This window comes from Tachypleus tridentatus, chromosome 13, assembly GCF_004210375.1.
Source record: "Tachypleus tridentatus isolate NWPU-2018 chromosome 13, ASM421037v1, whole genome shotgun sequence".
In the NCBI taxonomy this organism is placed as follows: Eukaryota; Metazoa; Arthropoda; class Merostomata; order Xiphosura; family Limulidae; genus Tachypleus; species Tachypleus tridentatus.
In genome coordinates this window covers 99,588,002-99,608,942 of record NC_134837.1, presented here as the reverse complement: position 1 = coordinate 99,608,942, position 20,941 = coordinate 99,588,002, and the positions used below count along the sequence as shown (strand labels likewise).

Below are 20,941 nucleotides of genomic sequence, written 5' to 3'. Positions count from 1 at the left end.
TGTGCCAATTACGATGAACTGAATCCTGGATTTTAGCATTGTCAATAAATCTACTGCCACGAGGGACGAATTGTTAACCAGTTATTATGCTTAGTTTCATAGAGCATAATGGAATTATGAGATTTTTTTACGATGAGTTGCTAACGATTGCTTCCCAGTGAAAGCAAATAGTGCATAATATGTAAACCTATTTGGTGTGGTTTGTTTGTTTGTTTTGGAATTTCGCACAAAGCTACTCGAGGGCTATCTGTGCTAGCCGTCCCTAATTTAGCAGTGTAAGACTAGAGGGAAGGCAGCTAGTCATCACCACCCACCGCTAACTCTTGGGCTACTCTTGTACCAACGAATAGTGGGATTGACCGTCACATTATAACGCCCTCTCGGCTGGGAGGGCGAGCATGTTTAGCGCGAGGCGGGCGCGAACCCACGACCCTCGGATTACGAGTCGCACGCCTTACGCACTCGACCATGCCAGGCCTTATTTGGTGTGGACTGAATTAAGTTGGCAAAGCGTAATTTTTCATTGATTTTATTCATGCCACAACACACCAGAAGAACTGTAAGACAGTTTTTCCATTCCGAGACAGGTCACAGAATTACACAGCCAACCGCATGGAAAAAAAAGACTACCTCAGTAATTATTAATAACATGTTCCCAGTGAAATTAAAGAAGAGATCTGTCATTCACACCATGTGAGCTATATCCACTTCTTTTCACACAACACCAGGGTTTCACATTTGTAGTAGATGAGGCACTATTCACATTAGTAAACTGTTTGTTAACAGCTGTTTCAGTGTGAACTGGATTAAAGTAATGAAGTTTAATATTTCATTAATTTTATTTGTGTCATAATACAACAGAATTTGGACAACGGTTTTTTTAATATTATATTATTTAACATCACATATTATTTTCTTGTATAAACCTGCTTATTCAGAAGTAACGGACCAGTAAACTAGTCTTCTTGACTCGAAGCAGTTCAAGGAACAATAATCTCAACAAACCAGCTTTCTAGACTCAAAGCAGGTCAAGGAACAACGCCTAGGAGAGAATACATTAAAGCTTGTTTGTTGTTAAGCGCAAAGTAACACAATAAGCTATCTGTGCTGTGGAAATCTAAACTCAATTCATAACGTTAAAAAATCCTCAAGTTTACCGCCGAGCCAACAGGACCCACATAATTGTTAGTTACACTATGTGTTTTCAACAGATATGTAGGCAAAGACGTTGTAGAAATGTGTTTATTTTAAGAATATATAAACGTTAAGATTGAATACTGTTTCTGATTTGTTACATCCATAATATAAATAAACACCCTCAAAAGTGAAACTGACCCGTACATGTTCAAGCTCAATAACATCTTCGGAATAAAATACGGAAAGATATTAAAATAAAATACTTGAATAGAGAATAAACTAAAGATCAGAACGCCAGTTCTACTAAACAAGAAGCGACAGCGCGGTAAAGTTGAATAGAGGGAGTCATATGCGACAACACTTCATCAGTCAATTCCTCTTGAGGGAAGATAGAAGGCTTATGGTATGTGCAGAAAAAATACTTGTATATAGAGATATTTGTGTGAAAGGAAGTAATATATGTATCGAAAATAGGTTTAAATTTCATGTGGGTACTTCACTTAACTTTGTGAAGTTAAGGTTTATAGTTGAAGACTATTTTTCAACAAACTTTTAGCCCCAGATAAGTCATGGAGATCAAATTTATGTTCACTACCATATAGCACCTCATAGTATACTCTAGACTCACATTTCGTATCTAATAGAAATAAATGCATTTTGTGAAATAAAGCCTGGCCAACAGAAAAGTGCAATCGATGTAGACAACGTTTGAAAATTCCTCTGTTAACCAATCAAAATTAAGATAATTCATCAAATGAATTCATGGGAGAATAATCACTTGTAAAAATCAATTACATTAACAACTTCTAATTCATAGAAAAGCCAGTGCCTTTTTGTAACACTGTTCCAACTATGGATTATAACCTAATAACTGATTAATATTGTTATTAGTCTATGTAGTGAAAGTACAAAATAAAACTTTCAGACAATAAAACTGGTAAAATATTTGTTGATTTCTTAGCTTAAGTCTCCATTTATTAATGATTTGTTTTTTTATTAAAAAGGTTTGTTATTTGGGTATTGAAAACTGGTTTCTAGCAGTATATAAATCTGCAGACATACCACTGTGCCACTGGAGGCAAAATATTGGCGACATAATACAAACTAGATTAATTCAGAAGTAATTTAAGTTCAAAATTTAAAAGAGATTATTACTTTTGTGATAAAGTTTATGCACTTGGCTCTAGACTAAATGATTCCATGCCATGTCTTTACTTTAGGCTTATTACTTCAACACTCACTGGACTTACAGGTTTTACATTCCCCTTACACCTCCCATCATTACATCAAAATAGGTAGACAGTAATCAAACTATTTATGACTACTGGTATTTCAAAACATGAAGTATAATGTGACACACATATTGGCATTTAAATATGTTACGATTAAGTCTTTTACAAAAATAAAACTAATATTAATTTTTTTCCACTTCCTGAAGAAATTGCTGTAAATTTTTTATTGTAACTCATGAATTACACACATTTTTTAACTTATAATTACATTTCTGCTTGAATTAATATTTTTATGGATACAACTATTATATTTATTTCAATGCATATATCCATAGTAGTATATGAAACAACTTTCATTTTGTTACATACTAACAAAATAGCTTTTCAAACTCAAAGCATCTACTACTATAACAAAACAAAATCTATAATTTACTAAAAAAAGAATATTACATTTTTCTTGTTACACATGTCCCTACAATATACTCATAAATCAGTTTTGATGACCTGTCACAAATCAAACAAGCAAAATACTGTCCACATTTAATATTTAACAGTTATAACTTTTGATTCCCTATGCACTAAAGGCACATTAAAATAGCTGGATTTCATATATTTAGTTCACTGCTATGCTAAATCCTCCAATTTCCATCACGTATAAATTCTTTAGCTTGACAACACATAATAGGAGAAAGTATCATTAACATGAAAATCAATTTACAAACACAAACATGATAAAGCACTATTTCTTAAACATAAAACTCTAAAGAAAAACAATTTTAAGTTCATAATACAAAGTGAATATATGTAAAAGAAAATATGTAAAAATGCACTTAAAAGATATATATATAAACTGGGAATGATCCAAAGAAGGAACATACAACTTTAAGAGCAAAAGTACCTTTACTACTGTGTCAAGTAACCAAGAGGACCTTTGAAGTATAAAAGATTGACAATCTATGCCATAATAAATGTATTAAACACTTGTTTGTAAATGGCCTATATTCAGCTTTCAAAAAATCATCAGCTTATAAAATTCTGCAACATAATATGTACTAACATTAAAAAAACTTTTCTAAATTTCTAAGTAAAATTGAATTAATTATTGTGTAATCTTACGAATATATCAACATTAAAAAACAAAGTTTATACCCATTTCTCAAGATACACAGTGGAAAACAAAAGTCTGGTCTTACTCCAAATACAAGAACTTGAAAAAATACAATATTAGACCACGTAAAATTTACAGCAAATGTTTTGACAGATCAAAATTCAACCTCTATCTCTAAAAAATGCTAAAAACGTTTTAGTTTATCTTAACTCACTGAATGCAAAAAATAATTAGTAATGACTCTCATAAGTTAAGCTTTAAATTGATAAAAAATGATTCAATTCAATGTAATACCAGTTTTATCACAATGCCATCATCCATCAACCAAACATTCTACAATCCTTCAGTTTAGTTAGCAAACATATACAACTCCTCCATACATTTAACCAAACATTATACAGTAAAAATATCATGAGGATAAACAGTATTACCATGCTTAATTAAGTTCATTCTGAAGTTAAATCTGGAGTTGTATTCATTTTGCAAAGTATCTGTCAATAGCTATCCTACACAATAATTGTACACCAAGAAACAGTTTAAAAAGCACACGTGCTACTCACCCTTTGCGAATTCTGCTTTTAATACATCATCCTAATCATTTGGGATTCTAAACACTTCATTTTAAACAATTTTTAGACAAAATTTCTGTAAAAAATATCAAAAGCATGCCACAACTAGAAATGGAAACAGTACTGTCATATTTGTGAAATATTACCAAAACATACACAAACATTAAAATATAGTAATGAGGTTATACATTTAAACAATTTAGAATGATGAATTGACAAATATATAAATTTTATTTATTTAATAATTTAGAACTGCAAATTTTCTTCCACACTGACAGAAACAAAATCAATATATGGAAACAGGATAATATCTCAAAAATAAAAACCCTTAACAACAACCCTCAAGTTTAAATTACCAAATGGGGTTGAAAAGGCTAAAAGCAAATATAAAACATCAGTGAAAAAGTCTAACAACATCAGAATGATAATTTACCAAAACAAAACAAAACAATGCCTGAAAGTTGCACGTGTCTAAGCACCACAAATTCAGTCTGTAAACAGAGCAAGTGTGTTTCTAAGAGTAAATTAGCATCAAAAATTTCAAAATGTGTTATTAATATACCATCAGCACAAAATAAGGCCCCAATATCTGGAATGAAATCTGACATCAAACCAAGCTGAGCAGGCCTCTGTTTGGATATATTATTCAATATGGCCATTTTCATACTACAGTCTACTCAGAAATAGTTCTATGTACCATTTAAGTATTTATTTTACACTAGACCTAACAAATGGGCAGGCAAAAACAGAGTCACAGGGCTTGAAAACAGTTGAAGAGTTCGGACATTTCTCAATAATATCCAAATAGGTCACTTGTGTGGTGACAGCAGATTGGAGATGACATTTTTAGAGAACTGTTCCAAGTATTAGAAGACATGCAGAAACAAGAATAATCCAAAGTGGAGGAAAATATAAAAAAAGATTCTGTTCCAGATATACTAACTACTTCAGGACAAGCAGTGTGTCATCACTTAATGTAAAGGAATTTAAAGGTGGCTTTCTTTTCTGCAAACAAACAATAATGAAAGTAACCACATCTGTGCATGAACATTAGGGTTTAATTATCCTTTATTGCTGCTAAAGGGTACAATAATAGAATCTCATAGCTAAACTAACTGGAGGGTATATGTTTGCAAACAAGATGAAATGCCATAAAGTATGCTTATCTTGCCTCTATACCATTCAATTTCGGAAAAGCTATAAGAAAGCAGAACATAGAGACATGATAATCAATTACATAAAAGAACTATAATATTCATTCAGACTTTCAAATTTTTAAATTTACTAACTTTTTAAACAAATTCATCAGATAAATGGTTCATTTTGATACACATGGTTCTTCATCAGATGTTCACTCAACAATATTGAAGGAGAAAATGCATGCTTACATTTGAGACTTACAAAGTCTTATGAAAGATAAGATATATAGTTATTGTTAAAGAAGATTCCTAAAAAGGTTATTTTTGATGCTCACTTCCAAACTTCTTATCACTAGTTACAGCAGTGATTTACAAGAATGTATTTGGTGATTTTCTAAGATTTGTGGATCTTCCACTTTTAGTTGTTGAAAGGATTAGATTTCAATGTCCTCATTCAGATTCAATACCAGTTCCTGTATATAAAGGCTTATGTGTACCCTCAGAATCAGCCGAGTCTGATCCAGAAGACTCAGGAAAGGATCTCAACTTTGCACCAGATGTTTCAACAGATCCCAAGTCACTCAAGTTACATTCACAAGCAGAATGGAATGATCTTATTCATGAAATATTCAGACCTGATAGAGAAAACAGGAGGTTACTTCCAAATTCAGGGCCATTGAATTACCTATAATCAGGTCTTAAACTAAATCAGCAGGGAAAAAGTTTCCAGTTGCAGGCTAGGTGTAATCAATGCACTGAAAACAATATCAAGAATACTTGTATGTTGAACATGTAAGTAAATCATCAGCATGGTCTTGAAACCATTTGGTCTCATGTTGCATGTCAAAACTTGGGTAAAAAAAGGCATTTCTGGTATACTGCCAGAGATGGGCCTTTTCGTGAAATATACCCACGTGCATTAGCTGTTCACCAAGATAGCAGTATGGGATGTTAACAGTGTAATATATCTAATCTAGTAGTGTTTCTACAATAAAAAATTTATATCTTATTTCACAGTGGGTTTTTCCCATAATGTCACATTATATGTTAGTGGACCTAGTACATTTAATATTCAACGTTTTGGAATTTACCTTAGAATGAATGAAAGAGTGCCTGTTTCATTTTTTCTACTATTTTCAATACTGTTTCAATATTTTGTACTAAATTCTAATTTAATTACTTCCTTATTTGCTATTTTAAAGCAATGGAATGTAAACAGAACATTTTGAAATGGCCATAATGGATTATAATATCATACACTCAAATGGTGATTTAGTAAGCTTGGGTCCATATCACTTTTTACTCTGAGCTTAAGAACCTCATTTGAGCCAAGTATTATGTCTGTATCACACTTTGCAAGATTCTGATTCAAATTTGCTCCAGATATAGTCACACAGGCCACCTGTGCTTCCAGTCCATAATTTTGAACTGACTGATCAAAAGGACCCACAGCTCTGAAGGTGAAACTATAACCCATCCCACCACCTAAAAATTTGTTATTTTAACAAAAAGTACTCTTTCTCTTCCAAATGATACATAACTCTTAACTTTATCTTCCTATATAGTTCAACTGTCTAGTCTTTCAGCCAACATATTTTAAGCAAATGTCACAAAAAATATGTGATGTGGGCACTGAAATTCAAATAATATATAAATGAAAATCAGATCTATATGCTTATTGAACAGTTTTACAAAATAAATTCCCTAACATACATCTTCAGATAATGTATGTCAACATTCCTTGGATCATTAACAGCAGCCACAAAGATTTAATATTTTATTCCTAAGTCAATATAATTTTTTTTAAAACATACTGTTACTTTCCAATGTGGTCTCTTTTTCTAATGTACATCAGTTACAGAGATACGAAAGTTGATAAAACAAAGCATTTAGAAAATTCTGGAAATATTTTACCACTAGTTTTCCCTTTTATCTTTGTGAGATATGTTGTTTTAGTGCAAAGCTACAAAGTGTGTTGTCTCCACTCTATCTACTGCAGGGAATCAAATCTTATATTTTTGCATTGTAAGACAAGAAATTTCCCCCTCACAGGGTATAATAGAAAACTGTATGATGCATAGTGACTCTAAAAGTGGGTTACAATAAAAATGGAAAACTGAAAATCAACAACTGAAAAGCAAAAAATAAGAAATAAAAAGAGAAGTTTGAACAAAATAAAGATACATGAATTTCACTGATATATTTTTACATTTAATCTTGATGGATCAATGAAGATAACTTTTATTACCATAAGAAAATTATAGTTACTATGTATTTCTCAATTATTCTTACAGAATAGAGGAATATAAGAAAAATATACAGGAGTTATAAAATCAGAAACTATAAGAAAAAATTGTTTGGTGTTCCCATAACATGCTACAAAAACTCAGTGGTTCATCTACAAAATGATGATAATCCTTGGGAAAAAAAAATTAATACCTTATTGATTTTTCTTGCTTGTATTTCTTCACACTGACAAAAAATGTGTTTGTATGTGCATACATAAATATAAAACAACAGTCAACACTGCTCTAGCAAATTATCATAATTAAACATGTGCGCCATATTAGAATTGCTTTACCTAATTAACGATTATCAAGGACTTCATATAATTTTTCATTTCAGAAGATTTCCACTGAAAAATATGACTCCAAAGTTGTTAAATGCCATATTTGAAAGCAATAATGCTCAGATATTGAAAATTTAGCTCCAAAGTTGTTTTTTATTACTTTATCACAATAACTTCATGCCATACCCAGGCAAATGGCTTTTGAGATTATGTCATATAATTTTGCATGGTACCAGGGTAGCAACAAACTAAAAAAAATCAAATAGCTTATACTGAAGTGGTTGGACAGGTTTTATTGCATCATATGGACAATGGAACTTCAATATGGTGGAAAGTTCTTCTTAAAGAAAATTACACAATAGAGTAATGTGATCCTATCAGTAATATATTAACAAATCACATCATAACTGCACTAAATAACACTTGTTAACTGTACTGAGTTAGCTATGCTGCTTTGAGACAGGCTTTGTTCTAACTCCATGACTTAAACATGAAATTCTATTACAAATAAAATTTATACTTTTTAGATAAATACAATTATACCCTAAGATCGAAATACATGTTGAGTTCTAACCAGCTTCCTTTGAAGCTTTAACAGGAATCTTTATATTCTCAATGTCTTTCTTCATCTTCAATGTTATAGTCTCAACAACCTTGTGTGGGCAAGCAAAACAGAAAGATGTAAGATGTAGTTAGCATTAATCCACTAAAATGTTATATTAAAAGTCTTCTCAAACATTAATATTTTCAGAATATTAATGTGTCTCTTGTTAATGATTCTGTCAGATACTTCAGGACAGAACTAATAAATTTTAAAGCTCCATCAAAATGATGGCACATTCTCCTCAAACGTCACCATTTCACTTCTGTATATTAAATCTTACTACTTTAATTATTCTGCTGTGCCATTAATTTTACTGTCCAGTTTTATAAGAATATTTTCAAAGGAATCAACACCCAAGTAATCTATCTCGCCTTTTTCCCATGCTTCCTGTCGAGAAATAGACACAGAAGCTACTGGTTGATCTTGAGAGATGCATGCTTCTACTGGTTCAGGAGATTCAAGGTTTACCTTGGAAAGCTCATCAGAGGGTACACCCTAACAAAAAAAACTTTCACTATTAACATTAAATTCATTTCTACTAAATATGCATTATAGTTAGATACAGTTAGATACTTTACTCACTCTGTTGTATAAAGTACAAGATAAAAAAAATTAAAGGTAGAACATACAAACTGACCTATTTTATATGAAGACTGTACTATTCACATGATTTTTAGAAGTCTGTTGAACATGTTAGCTCATAATAACCAATGAAAGATAGCAGTTCACTCACCATGAAAGATTCTTGCATAAACAAAAAGTTTTGCCTTGTTCATTTAAGCCTTTGCCCAATATTTTATACTCCTTTGAAATGTTAATGTATTTAAATGTGTAATATCTTATTTCTAATATTTTTTTCGTTGCATGAACAGTACACTTTCATTTGAGCTTTGTTTCACAAAATAACAATCTATTGCAAATAATATGATAATTTTTATATTTTTAATCATATTTTGACATACTAGAAAAAAATAAAATAAAGGTAAAACATGAAACAGATATGCCCAAACAAGCAATCTCTTTGTATTTCACTTAACACACAGTTTGTCCATTTAATCCGTGTGTTTTTGGATTTATCTTAGTTCATCATCATATTTATAAATGTTCACCTGATGTTATGAGTTGAGTTTGGTGTTGTGTAATTATGTTTCATGTTTTTCAATGTCTGCCATAATGTTACTCTAATAAAGCACATTAATTACTCTGATAATTCTGTGATTTATTTCTGATGCTGTACTAAATTATCAATAACAGTTACAGAAATTGCATGAAGTAATTTAAGTATGGTTTCATTTCTCAGTAACATAACACAGATTAAGTTCTTTTTGCAACTGTTCCATTTTAGTTTTTGAAAAGTGTACCTATGTTCACCCTACAAGTGGCTGGATGTTTAGTGTACGCATTATTAGATCAGTCACAGAGACACAAAAATACTTATTTTTTAAATGTAAGATTTAAATGAAACCTTTTAGCACAAGTTAACTGGCAAATGTGAGAATGTTTTGACTGAGTAACATAATTTATCTGTGATTTTAAACATCAAAATTTATACTACCCATACTTACCCCTAACATCATCCTGTAGAACAGCAATAAGATTAGAGCATTGCATAATTCATAAATTATGTTGGTGGGAACAATTCTTGAAATTCTCTGCAATCACAAATACGTTCTAGTCCAAGGAACAATTTTTGTGTCACATACAATTTCATTTGAGATACATTCAATTTGTAGCCTCATAACTAAAGAAACAATCCTAGTTTTACAGAAATGCATAAAATATGCACTACAAGAGAAAAGTATTTAATAATGACAATTGGAAGATCTGACAAGCAAAATTTAACTGGGAAACTTAGAAGTTACACCTCCTATAAAAAGATAGAATGAATTTCACTTTGGAGATAGTGTTAAAAATAATCATGATGAATTTTATAAAAATGCAAGAAACAATAGATCTTCCAATATTATAACATTATGCTAGACTTTTGAAACCTGTGCTTTCCATAATGCAGCACAAATGCTAACTTCTATTTTTTCCCTATCTTCAGCATTCAGTACGACACACACGTTCAGACATTTGAATATTTAAAAAGTCTAAAATGAACAAAATGCATTAAAACTATCCTTGGAAAATGCAAACATCGAGCTAATAAAGTATATGATGTGTATGTGTGCGTACCATTAGATCCCACATGCTTTTCTGTAATTCACAAAATGGATCCATAGCTTGTATCTCATCATACATGCGACAGTGGTTATTTGGTTGAGTTCTTTTTTTCTCACTGCATGCTGTTGCTTACGTCTATTTATGTACACGGGATGGTCATACATCAATGTTTTCAATACACTTTCATTTATTGCAAGGGCTATCAAAAACACTGTTCACTGTTTATTAAACATGACAGCTGGTTTAAGATGTTAAACTACATTTTTCTACATGCAGGCATGATTCAGATTTGCATTTTAAGTAAAAGTGTTTCAAAAACCAAAATTTTGCATAAATTTAAGGTTTTAAATTTAGTAATTGTCACATAACAATTTTGGAATTAAATATTAAAATCTGACTTAACTAAAAATATTTTATACAGCAAATTTGGTTGCATACAATAATTTCTATTTGTGTAAAGAATTATCTTGCATGGTTTTACATGTACATAGAAACAAGGAGAATCCTAGGGAATAAATTGTTTTGTAAAACAAAGTTATTGTGCACAACCACAGTTGCTTTAAATTACTTTTAATAGTGATACACTTGTAACAAAATTCAGTGTCAGGCAGTGGAGGGTGACAGATGTTGAACATTATGGGCTTGAGCACCCACATCTCGATCTCATAACTTTTATTTCTATTACTTTGTTTATGTGAGACTGGCAAATGGAGGTTAAGACTGATAGATGGTGTATCCCCACCACAATGTGGGTCCTACTTCCTCATTCACCTCCAAAACCTAGGGTACATTTTACATCCCATATTATAGCTTGTACCCTGGGATCCTTTCAATTAGTGCAGCATTTTTTATTTTATTTTTGTTTTGGCTTGTTTTTGGCAATAATGAACTAATACACACATACACACACACACACATTACTTGATGAAACTGAAGATGAGGTTCCACATAGGACATGTAAAGATCCCACCAGTACTGAAGATGATCTTCTGAATGCTGGCTTTTACTTGGCTTCATAACTTTACCTTCACTAACTGTGCACTTCCAAGGCTTCAGTTCTCCAAGGAAATGGACAATTTTCACATCCTTTCCAAACCTAAGATGATAAACACTAACTGAATATTTCTGTGTTCAAAATTAAACCCATAACGTATTGCAAAAAACATTTTCTTTTTCTTCCCAGATCTGTGTTTACTGTCATATTCTTCAAGAGGATGGATAACACCTACTTTTAGCTTGTAAACCATTAAAAATATATTGAGAATATCAAGCATAAATATAATTTCTACTCTTAAGTTACCTAAGCTATAAAATAAAGGGAGTTTCACAGAAGGCAGAGAGGATAAGACACACATCTAATAACCACTAACTTCTGTTCTTTGAGTTAAAGTACATTAACTTTTTCTAGCCTAGTATGTCAAGTTTTTTACAAAAGCAAATGACCCACAAAATAGTTATAACAAAAGGGTGAGATTCAGAATTTTGATCTGATGGATATTTTATGTTACTTGTTTTATATTAAGTAATACAAAAGTTAAACTGATATCTTATTTCACACTTTTTGTCCTCTCCTTCTAACAGTAATTTTTATCAAAATTTTTAGAAATTTAATATATTTCATCAAATTATTAAACAAGATTTGTTTTCATCATCAACCCAACAACTACAATTGGAAGTCCACATGCCACATTGAATTTTCAGACATTTTCCAAACTATTCACATAACAAATGGGTTATGCATGTGTTTTTTTACAGCAAAATCACATAGGGCTATCTGTTGTGTCCACTAAGGGGAATTAAATCTGACTGGTACCATTCTAGGTTAGAAGACTTATTATTCTACTGAAAGACATCTGGTTATGATTTAATAATTATGTTGATTATTTCACTCCTAATAAGTCACAAAAATACCATTAATATGGAAATCATCTGTTTAGTTTCTGCATGCAAGAACATAATAAAATATATGTAATTAGCTATACTAATTACCAGTTTGATTTTTAGTTTCTAAGTCGGTAGATAGCTCTGATTGGAACTTAGTATCAATTACGCTAATGTTCTCTTTCATTCTTTTAAAAATAATGAGTAAAAGACACACACACACACACACACACAGAAACTCATGGAAAGTAAATTGTACAAATATTTTCTTGCCATTTTCAACATGACAAATTAAGACAAAATGTTATAATGGCTCTAGGCAAAGTAATGACAACCATATACTTGTACTTACTGTTGAAAAGCAGGTAGGTATGTGTAACTAGCATTAGAGTTCATGTTGTAGAGAAATGAAAGATGCTGAGAAATGTCTTTTGTTGCCCAATCTCGGAAGAACATGTTTAACAAACCTTGGTCACCACCTAAGGATTCGAAATTTTTCACCAGTGTTTAATAACAATCAAGTACATATAATGCCTATTTAGTTACTTATAAGTGATTTCTAATAATATGATGAATGGCATAAGTTTATCTTACACTACTACAAACTATAACCATGCAACCTTACATTCATTTATAACTGAAATATTTAACCTTTTTAATGAATCAATGAAACATTACACAACTAAAAACAGAACTGATTTTTACTACACTAAACAAGTTGTGATGTCAACATTACATGAATGCAAGAACACACACTAGAAATGACAGAAATATTTTGGGAGCCTTAAGTATTTCTTGATTCAAATAACTGGCAATAACAGTTATATTTAATACAATTAAATAACATCATTATTCACCTAACTTTTAAACATAAACAAAAAAATCTAGTCTTTAACCAATACCAATTTTCCAACTTGTTTTAGAAAACACACAATACACTCCACTAAAAACTGTATACACATACAAATCTAGAGGGTTTTGTAACTGAAGTAAACAACTAACTCTGAAATTTAAAACTCTCAAAATATTTTTGGTGAATTTTCTTAAGTTTCTCAACAAAATTTCCTTATTATACTATATGAGTAAAAATTCAGCATGTGTTATTACAATAAATAACAACTAAGTTACTTTAGAAATTCACAACCTATCAAAAGTAAGTTTATAATTTTGATCATTACAGAGAAAGATGCACAAGTTTCACAGAAGCAAGTTGCAAGGTGAACTGTAATCTTTGTTACTATTATCAAAGGTAGGGATGATTCCATAAATCAATTGCACATCAAAAAATCAGCTACACTCATAATGTGAAAATTGTGAACTATATGACCATTTAGTTCCATGGAAACTGAAGGATTTTGATGTGCTTTAAAACTAAATCTAAGACCTTCTTTGCTTTAAGGCAGGGCAGCTCCATAAGATAACTGACATTCAGAAGTTCAAAACAAAACATATAAAAGGAAAAACCTTATCTTATTAAAAAAAAAAAAATTTTCACCCTTCCTTAAAGTTGTTCTAAACTTTGTAAGTGTGAATTACTGATCAACATCAAGAAATAAATTATAAATGTCACAATTTCTAAATATATATTGTTGTGAATGTAGAATATCAAAAAGTCATTTACTGTAAAACATCGCATTTTCACAAGAGATTAAATGAATTATGCAAATAAAATTTCAATCGATGCTGACCAAATTATTGATTCAGGATAAAAATGTTTAAAAATTATTGAAAGTGTCTCAAAATTGATCAATAAAAACATCTATGACTAGCAGTTACATGAAGAAAACTATTACAACAGTGCTGGGTCAATTAGAAAAATGAATCAAAGTGTATTGAAACAATTCACAGAATGGAACAGTTTTGGGAACATGCATATAGAACATGAGTAGTGTAGTATTGATGCATGCAAAATGTGTTAATAAAATTTCAGCTGACCTTAACTGAAAACCTAAAATGGATGCAAAGATTTATAAACTGAAAGACACACCTGGCAAATCCAAAGAAATCTAACCATTGAGTACTGTTTTACATTACAGCAAAACCTAATAATGATGCACAATATATTCAAGTATGCTATGCATAAGTATCTCTGTTGAATAATGATCTAAATATGCTACACATATATACAGATAATGAAATTAGACAAAGATAAAATAAAAATATTATTCAATTACTCATGAAATGGTATGGGAAACTTTCATCATATTTTAAATAAGAGTTCTTTTAGTTCACAATACAAATTGCCTACACAGTCCAATCAAAGTCTACTGTCTACTACTGTTGGTTAACACATGAAATACGTTTTACTTTGGAATCCAAACAAAGAGAAAATAAGTTTAATTAAACATTTTCCTTCAAGAATACTTACCATCAAAACTTCCTTTCTCCTCAGCAAACTGTACCAATGCTTTAAACGTCTCACCTGATGGTCTAAAAACAAAAACTCCCGAGTTAAAACAGTCTGGCCAACCAACATCAGGGGTAGCTGAGAGTTCTTCTCTGTTGAAAAGCTCATCACAGTTCTGCAGTACCTACAAATGTAAGCCTATTAATACCAGTTACTTCTGTTCTCACTTTTTATGAAACTACAATAAAAACCACAGCTGTAAAAAACATGCACATTCTAAAATTACTAAGTTGAAACTTAAAACTAATTATTTAAATAGAAAATGTATCTTGAAAAATAATATAGTAATACACACATTCAAAATTCTAATGATGTATTTGGCAGGAAAACATGTTTTTATTATTTAAGTGGAAGATTATAACTATAGCAAGAGCATAATCCAAAACCATATGAAAAGTAAAAAGTATTTCTTAACAATCATGTGAAAGATGAGACAATGAAACAATAATCAGTGATGTCGAGAAACCCACTTGTTGAGAAATTTATATGCAAAAACGGCTCGTTTGGGTTGAGAAAATATTTTACATAGAAGAGCGAACAACGATTCGACCTTCTTCGGTCATCGTCAGGTTCACAAAGAAAGAGGTAACTGACCGGAAGTTGACCACGTTTGAAAGGGGTTGTGTAACTGTGTGTCGAAATGTAGAGGGCAGTATTAGATGTTTGAATATATAATTTTATTTATTTTATTATATTAATATAGGTATAAAGGCGTTCCTTTATATTGGTTTATTTTGGGTTTAAGTTGTTGTATAAGTAAGGCTTCTTTAATTTTGCGTTTGTTTATGTTTGTTTCTTTATTTAGTATTTGAGTGTTTTCTATGGTTATGTTGTGTTTATTTGACTTGCAGTGTTCGAAACGTGTGAAGGTGACTTTATGTTCTTTGAATCTGGTTTCCATTTTCTACTTGTTTCTCCAATATAGAAGTCGTGGCAGTTATCACATTGTATTTTATAAATAATGTTGGTGTGGTGTTTGTCAGTGTAGTTTTTACATAGTATAGACCTCAGTTTTGTGCCGGGTTTTTGAATAAATTTGGTATTAACTGGAATGTCATATTTTGTTACTTATTTTTGCCAAATGTTGGTTATTTGTTTGCTGATGTCAGGAATATATGGTATACAGCAGTATATGGTTTCGTGGTTTTTTGATTCGTGAGCTGTATTTACTTTAGTTGGTTGATTTTGCTTTCTGTCTAGGTGTGTGCGTATAATGTTTTCTACGGTTTGTGGAGGAAACTTATTGATGTTGATGAAGTATTGTTTTATTTTGTCTAATTCATCGTTAATTTTATCTGGTAAGCATAGTTTTATGGCTGTGTTTATTTGGTTTCTTAGTATGTTGAGTTTTTGTTTTGTTTCATGTGCTGAGTCGCAAGGAATGTATAGTCAAGTATGGGTGATTTTTCGGTGGATTCCTGTTTTGAATTGTGTGTCAGTTCTTGTAATTTTGAGGTTAAGAAATGATATTTGATTGCTTTCTTCCTGTTCACATGTGAAGTTAATGTTGGGATGTATAGAGTTAATGTGATTGAAAAATTAAGTATGTGTTCTGTAGATTTGAATCTCAGAACCGTGTCATCTACATATCTGTACCAGTATAGTGGTGGATGTAATGCTGTGTTAATTGCTTGTGTTTCAACTTGTGTCATAAAAATATTGGCTAGAACTGGTGATACTGGGTTGCCCATGCTTAGGCCATTTGTTTGTATATAGTTTTGGTTGTTGAACATGAAGTTTGTCTTTATCGTGGTGAATTCTATGAGGGTTGCTAACTGGTTACTGGGAATTTCTATAGTTGGGTTAGGGTCTCGGATATAGAGTTCTAAGGCTATCTTGCAGGCTTCAGTGGTTGGAACTTCTGTAAAGAGGGATATAACATCGAAACTGGCCATTAAGGCTTTATGATTAAGTTGATTTAGATTAGACTTGAAATTAAAAGAGTCTTTGATGAATGAGCTGGCTGATGTTACATATTTGGAGAATGCCCATGCTATGTATTTACCAAGATTGTAATTAAACGATTCATATGTGGACATTATTGGTCGTAATGGACAATCTGGTTTATGAGGTTTGGGGATGCCGTATATTTGCGGTGTGCATGAGTAGGTTTTACGTAGGTAGGAATAAAGTGTTTGTGAAATTGTGTTGGCTTTTTTCATTTGTAGTAGCAATTTGTTCAGTTGCGTCTCGTGCGTCTTTGTTGGATTTGTGTGTAAAATATTTTCTCAACCCAAACGAGCCGTTTTTGCAGACAATGAAACAGTCAAAATCTGCTTTGTTAATAAATATTAAAAACAAAAAAATTCAGTTGCGTATCAGTTACAAAATGAACTAAATCTATACTTAAAAAAGATGGAAAATGAAAAACTTTTGCAACTACTGAACTAAAGGAACCAAAGATGCTTCTTATGTGATGGTGATTAATCACTGAAAATCAGTTACCTTGGAAGCAACAGAAAACAAAAGTTAAATGACTGCATTTTCCTTGATCAATCAAGGAAGATTTTACTCATTCAGTAACCTTCAACAATAAACAGAGAAAGATGCCATACAAGTAAACATATTTTTCAAAGTAATGATGTTTAGAAAATAACATTTGAAGGAAACACATTGAGAAACATGTTGCCCTGTGAATAATCTGAAAGTGCAGTAAAAGCAAACATTTCTTTAAAGCAATGTTTATAGACAGAACAATGATATCTTGGGCAAATGCTGAGAGAAGTGTCACAGTACAATTAACCTGTTGATGAATAACTGATGCTACCAATGATCAAATAAATATAGAAGCTTCACTTAGGACATTATTTCAGAGAAACAAACTGAGGGGCTTCAGTTATGTGTTTAGTTTGAACAAACAGATGCTCTCGAAGTTATAGGAGGTTACTGAAGCTATAAACTAAAATTGAGGAAATGTCTCGTGAATATTGAACTAAATAATCTGATGTCAGTGAGCTCGTAAGGATATATACAAACTTAGATGTTAAACCTGAAGACCTCAATTAATGAAATGACATTATAATTGAACCATTTTTCTCAGATGGTGGAGGAATTACTTTGCATGTAAAGGTCATGTGGTCAGTTAAACCAACCAAGCTTGTGTTAAAAGAGGATTAGTAATTAACTGGAGAACATAGAAGTTCTTAAACAAAGTTTGACAGTTTAATGGTGTGTTGGTAAGAGTTTTTTTCAAACAAACAAACTCAGAGCAATAACAAACAGGAAACCAGCTGTTTCTTTGAGTGTGCCGATAATCACCCTTCTACTGATATAAAAGGGCTTGGAAAATAAGCTTGAAGAGTTAGTCAGCTACGTAATTCAGACAGCTCAGTATCTCAGTCATAATCTCGACAGAAGAACAGGAAGATGTCTTCATAACCAAGCTCTATGTTAGTATTATTAATGCCATTATTCCTTAACATCAGTCACCATGGTAATAGAAGTAACTAATTCTCTATAATAAACTTTAGCAAGTTAGTGTGTGTAGTGTTAAATGTTTGAAAGTATAAATAAAGTGTTTTATTGTACGTCTCTCTTGTTTGAAGTGTAAAGCTTTGAGTTAGTCTATGAACTCCATTCACCATGACATCTACATTTAAAAAGATTTTGTACATGACAGTGGGTAGTATTAGTTGAAGCTCCAATGGCTAAACAGATTCAACCTACTCAGTCTGCCCGAAGGTCAGCCCATGACCATTATGCGACAGTAGCAATGCACTAGAAAATAAAAGTGCAATGAGAAACAAATATTCTCACTACAGTAATAAACTGGAATGTAACACCTGAGAAAGGCTAGATAAAAACACACTAACTCTAGTTTTTGTTATTTAATCTCTACAGTACAGTATTTATTACAGAATACGTTTTATGTAATTCTATTAAATGATGTAATTTTTGACAAAGTTTAAAACCTCACTGCAGGAGACCAGAAGAAAGAAATGAATCAGGCATCTAAAACAGAACATAGGTAGTGAAAAGGTCACAGAATTGTTTGTTATCAAATGCCACCTCTGTTATGCTCACCTTTCATATGAAAACCTACATATGCAAAGAGTAGGAGCCCACAGTCACTTCTGAACCTTAAAAGACTCCAAAGAGATACAAGGCCAGTTAAATGAGGGAAGAAGGAACCTCCAAAGTATTGTAAGATTCAGTGAGCCACCACAAAATGGCAAGAAGTGAAAAAGACATAGAAACTATGAAGATAAAACTACTAAAGGGGAAATGTATGGGAACATGCAAGAGAAATGATGGATTAAAAAGAACAGAGTATTCCCAAAAAAAGACTAATGGAAAATAAAGGACATATACAAACCCAAGTATCAAAAGCTCTATTACACAATGATAAAAAAGTAAACTAAGCCTGCCTTGCATGTGAAGTGAGAGAGACCCAAAGTGAATGAAATACAATAGGGATTTAAACTGAAATGAAAAGTTGAACCAAGCACACAAAGTGAGACAACTCCTGAAGGAGAAAGTAGGTTGCAACAAAGAAAGCCATAGTAGAAAAGTCAAGAAGTCAAACATTCATAGTGCAGCAGAACAATAGACCTCAAGAATGTAACCTCCAAGTAAAAACCCAGCACATTCAATGAAAAAAATATGGAGCCATAGCCAGCTCAAAAGAAAGGGCTGAGAACAAAATGCTCAGTCACTGTACATGAACATAAGGAAGAGACAAACAGGCAGACAAATTGGAAAGTGGAGATGGTGTCTGAGATACCAAATCAGATCAGCCACTACTTAAGAGCAAGATGAACTGTTTATCATGAATCAAGGAAAGGCTAAAGTTAGGTTACATGAGACAGACTGATATCCAGCCAACAACCTCTCATTTTCATGGAATAATGAAAAGATGGAAGCAAAATATTAGACTAGACTTAAAGAATATTGCCACATGATGTTTGAAACAGACAAGGTAGAGAACAAACAGGAAAAACCTCAAAAACCTGAGGAGCCCAAATGGGTGTAACAAAAGGGAATTCAAAAGTAGACAAAGTGAGAGAGCAGAGCTTCCAAGAGACTGAAGCAAAGGGATGGCTCTAAAAGTATACTGACTTTAAGATTTATAAAGGCTAGCCCTCAAAGAAATATGACCATAGACATCAACAAAAGAAGAAACAGTAGAATGGGATGACTACACATGGTTTTAAACAATGAAAAACCTAGTAGGACTCTCTACTTCCCAAGGGCAAAAAAAACACAAAGTCAGCAGATTTAAATGCTGAAGAACTGCATCAACTAAAGACACCAATGTATAAAGAATGCCCTTAAAAAACTGTATCACAAAGAAATGGCACAACAGAGAGGTTCCACAAAGAAAAACTGAGACAAAAGTAAAAAAAAAATGACAATCTGACAAAGTACACCTCCAAAACAAAGAAACCAAGGAAAGTGGGACAAATTGCTTTGCTTCTATGGGATAATAGGAAGGAAGACCTCTCATAAAAGTGAAAAACTTCTTATCCTGGTTTCTTTGATCAAGTTCATCATGCTTTAACTACAGTATACAGTTGTTTAGTACAGCAACAAATGTTGGAGAAGTCCCATGAATAACCCAAAATGATCTGTGAAAAGTTATCCTGTGGAATATATGCAGTACTTACAGTTACGACAGAAAGTGTTCATACTCCTGCGTCCCGAATGGTTTTTTGCTCATAACTTAAAAAGTATCACGAGTAAGATAATGAAAGTATAGTATATTATAAATATTATACTAACACACATCTATATAAATTTTTATGTAAATTTAACAACAAATAAACTGTTTATAAACAAATAACCAAACATAGGAGGGGCAGAAAGTGTTTGTGTCTACTTTAATGGTCAGTTTTGTAGCCTTTCAGGTGAATTACTTGGTGCAATCTCTCCTCATAGCCCTCCATGATCGTTTGACAGTACTCAACTAGTATTTTCTTCCATTCTTTTCTGCAGAAGGCCTCCAACTCTTGCAAGTTTTTCGGATGACGCTGATGAACCCTGGTCTTCAACTCATGCCAATCCAGAATGCTTGTTTGGTTCCTCTGCAACCAGGATTGCACATATTTCGATGTGTACTTAGGGTCATTGTCATGCTGGAAGATCCAACAATGCCCAAGCTGCAAGTTCTGAGCATCATTCTTGATACAA

At 32.0% G+C, this 20,941-nt stretch overlaps 1 protein-coding gene across 5 annotated transcripts in view; it reads right to left on the bottom strand.

The window, feature by feature from the left end:
• Window positions 1-2,574: 2,574 nt before the first annotated feature.
• The window catches only part of LOC143241083 (glycogenin-1-like), a 39,532-nt gene continuing 21,165 nt past the window's right edge, over window positions 2,575-20,941 (bottom strand). For 3 of the 5 annotated variants that reach the window (XM_076484603.1, XM_076484601.1, XM_076484605.1), the window contains exons 4-7: window positions 14,774-14,936; window positions 12,758-12,884; window positions 11,431-11,620; window positions 2,575-8,853 (exon numbers count right to left, since the gene is read on the bottom strand). In XM_076484603.1, coding sequence (XP_076340718.1) covers window positions 8,647-8,853; window positions 11,431-11,620; window positions 12,758-12,884; window positions 14,774-14,936 — 687 coding nt within the window. In that variant the 3' untranslated portion in view covers window positions 2,575-8,646. The remainder of the gene's footprint in view (window positions 8,854-11,430; window positions 11,621-12,757; window positions 12,885-14,773; window positions 14,937-20,941) is intronic. The other 2 variants (XM_076484604.1, XM_076484602.1) reach the window with 1 other exon arrangement.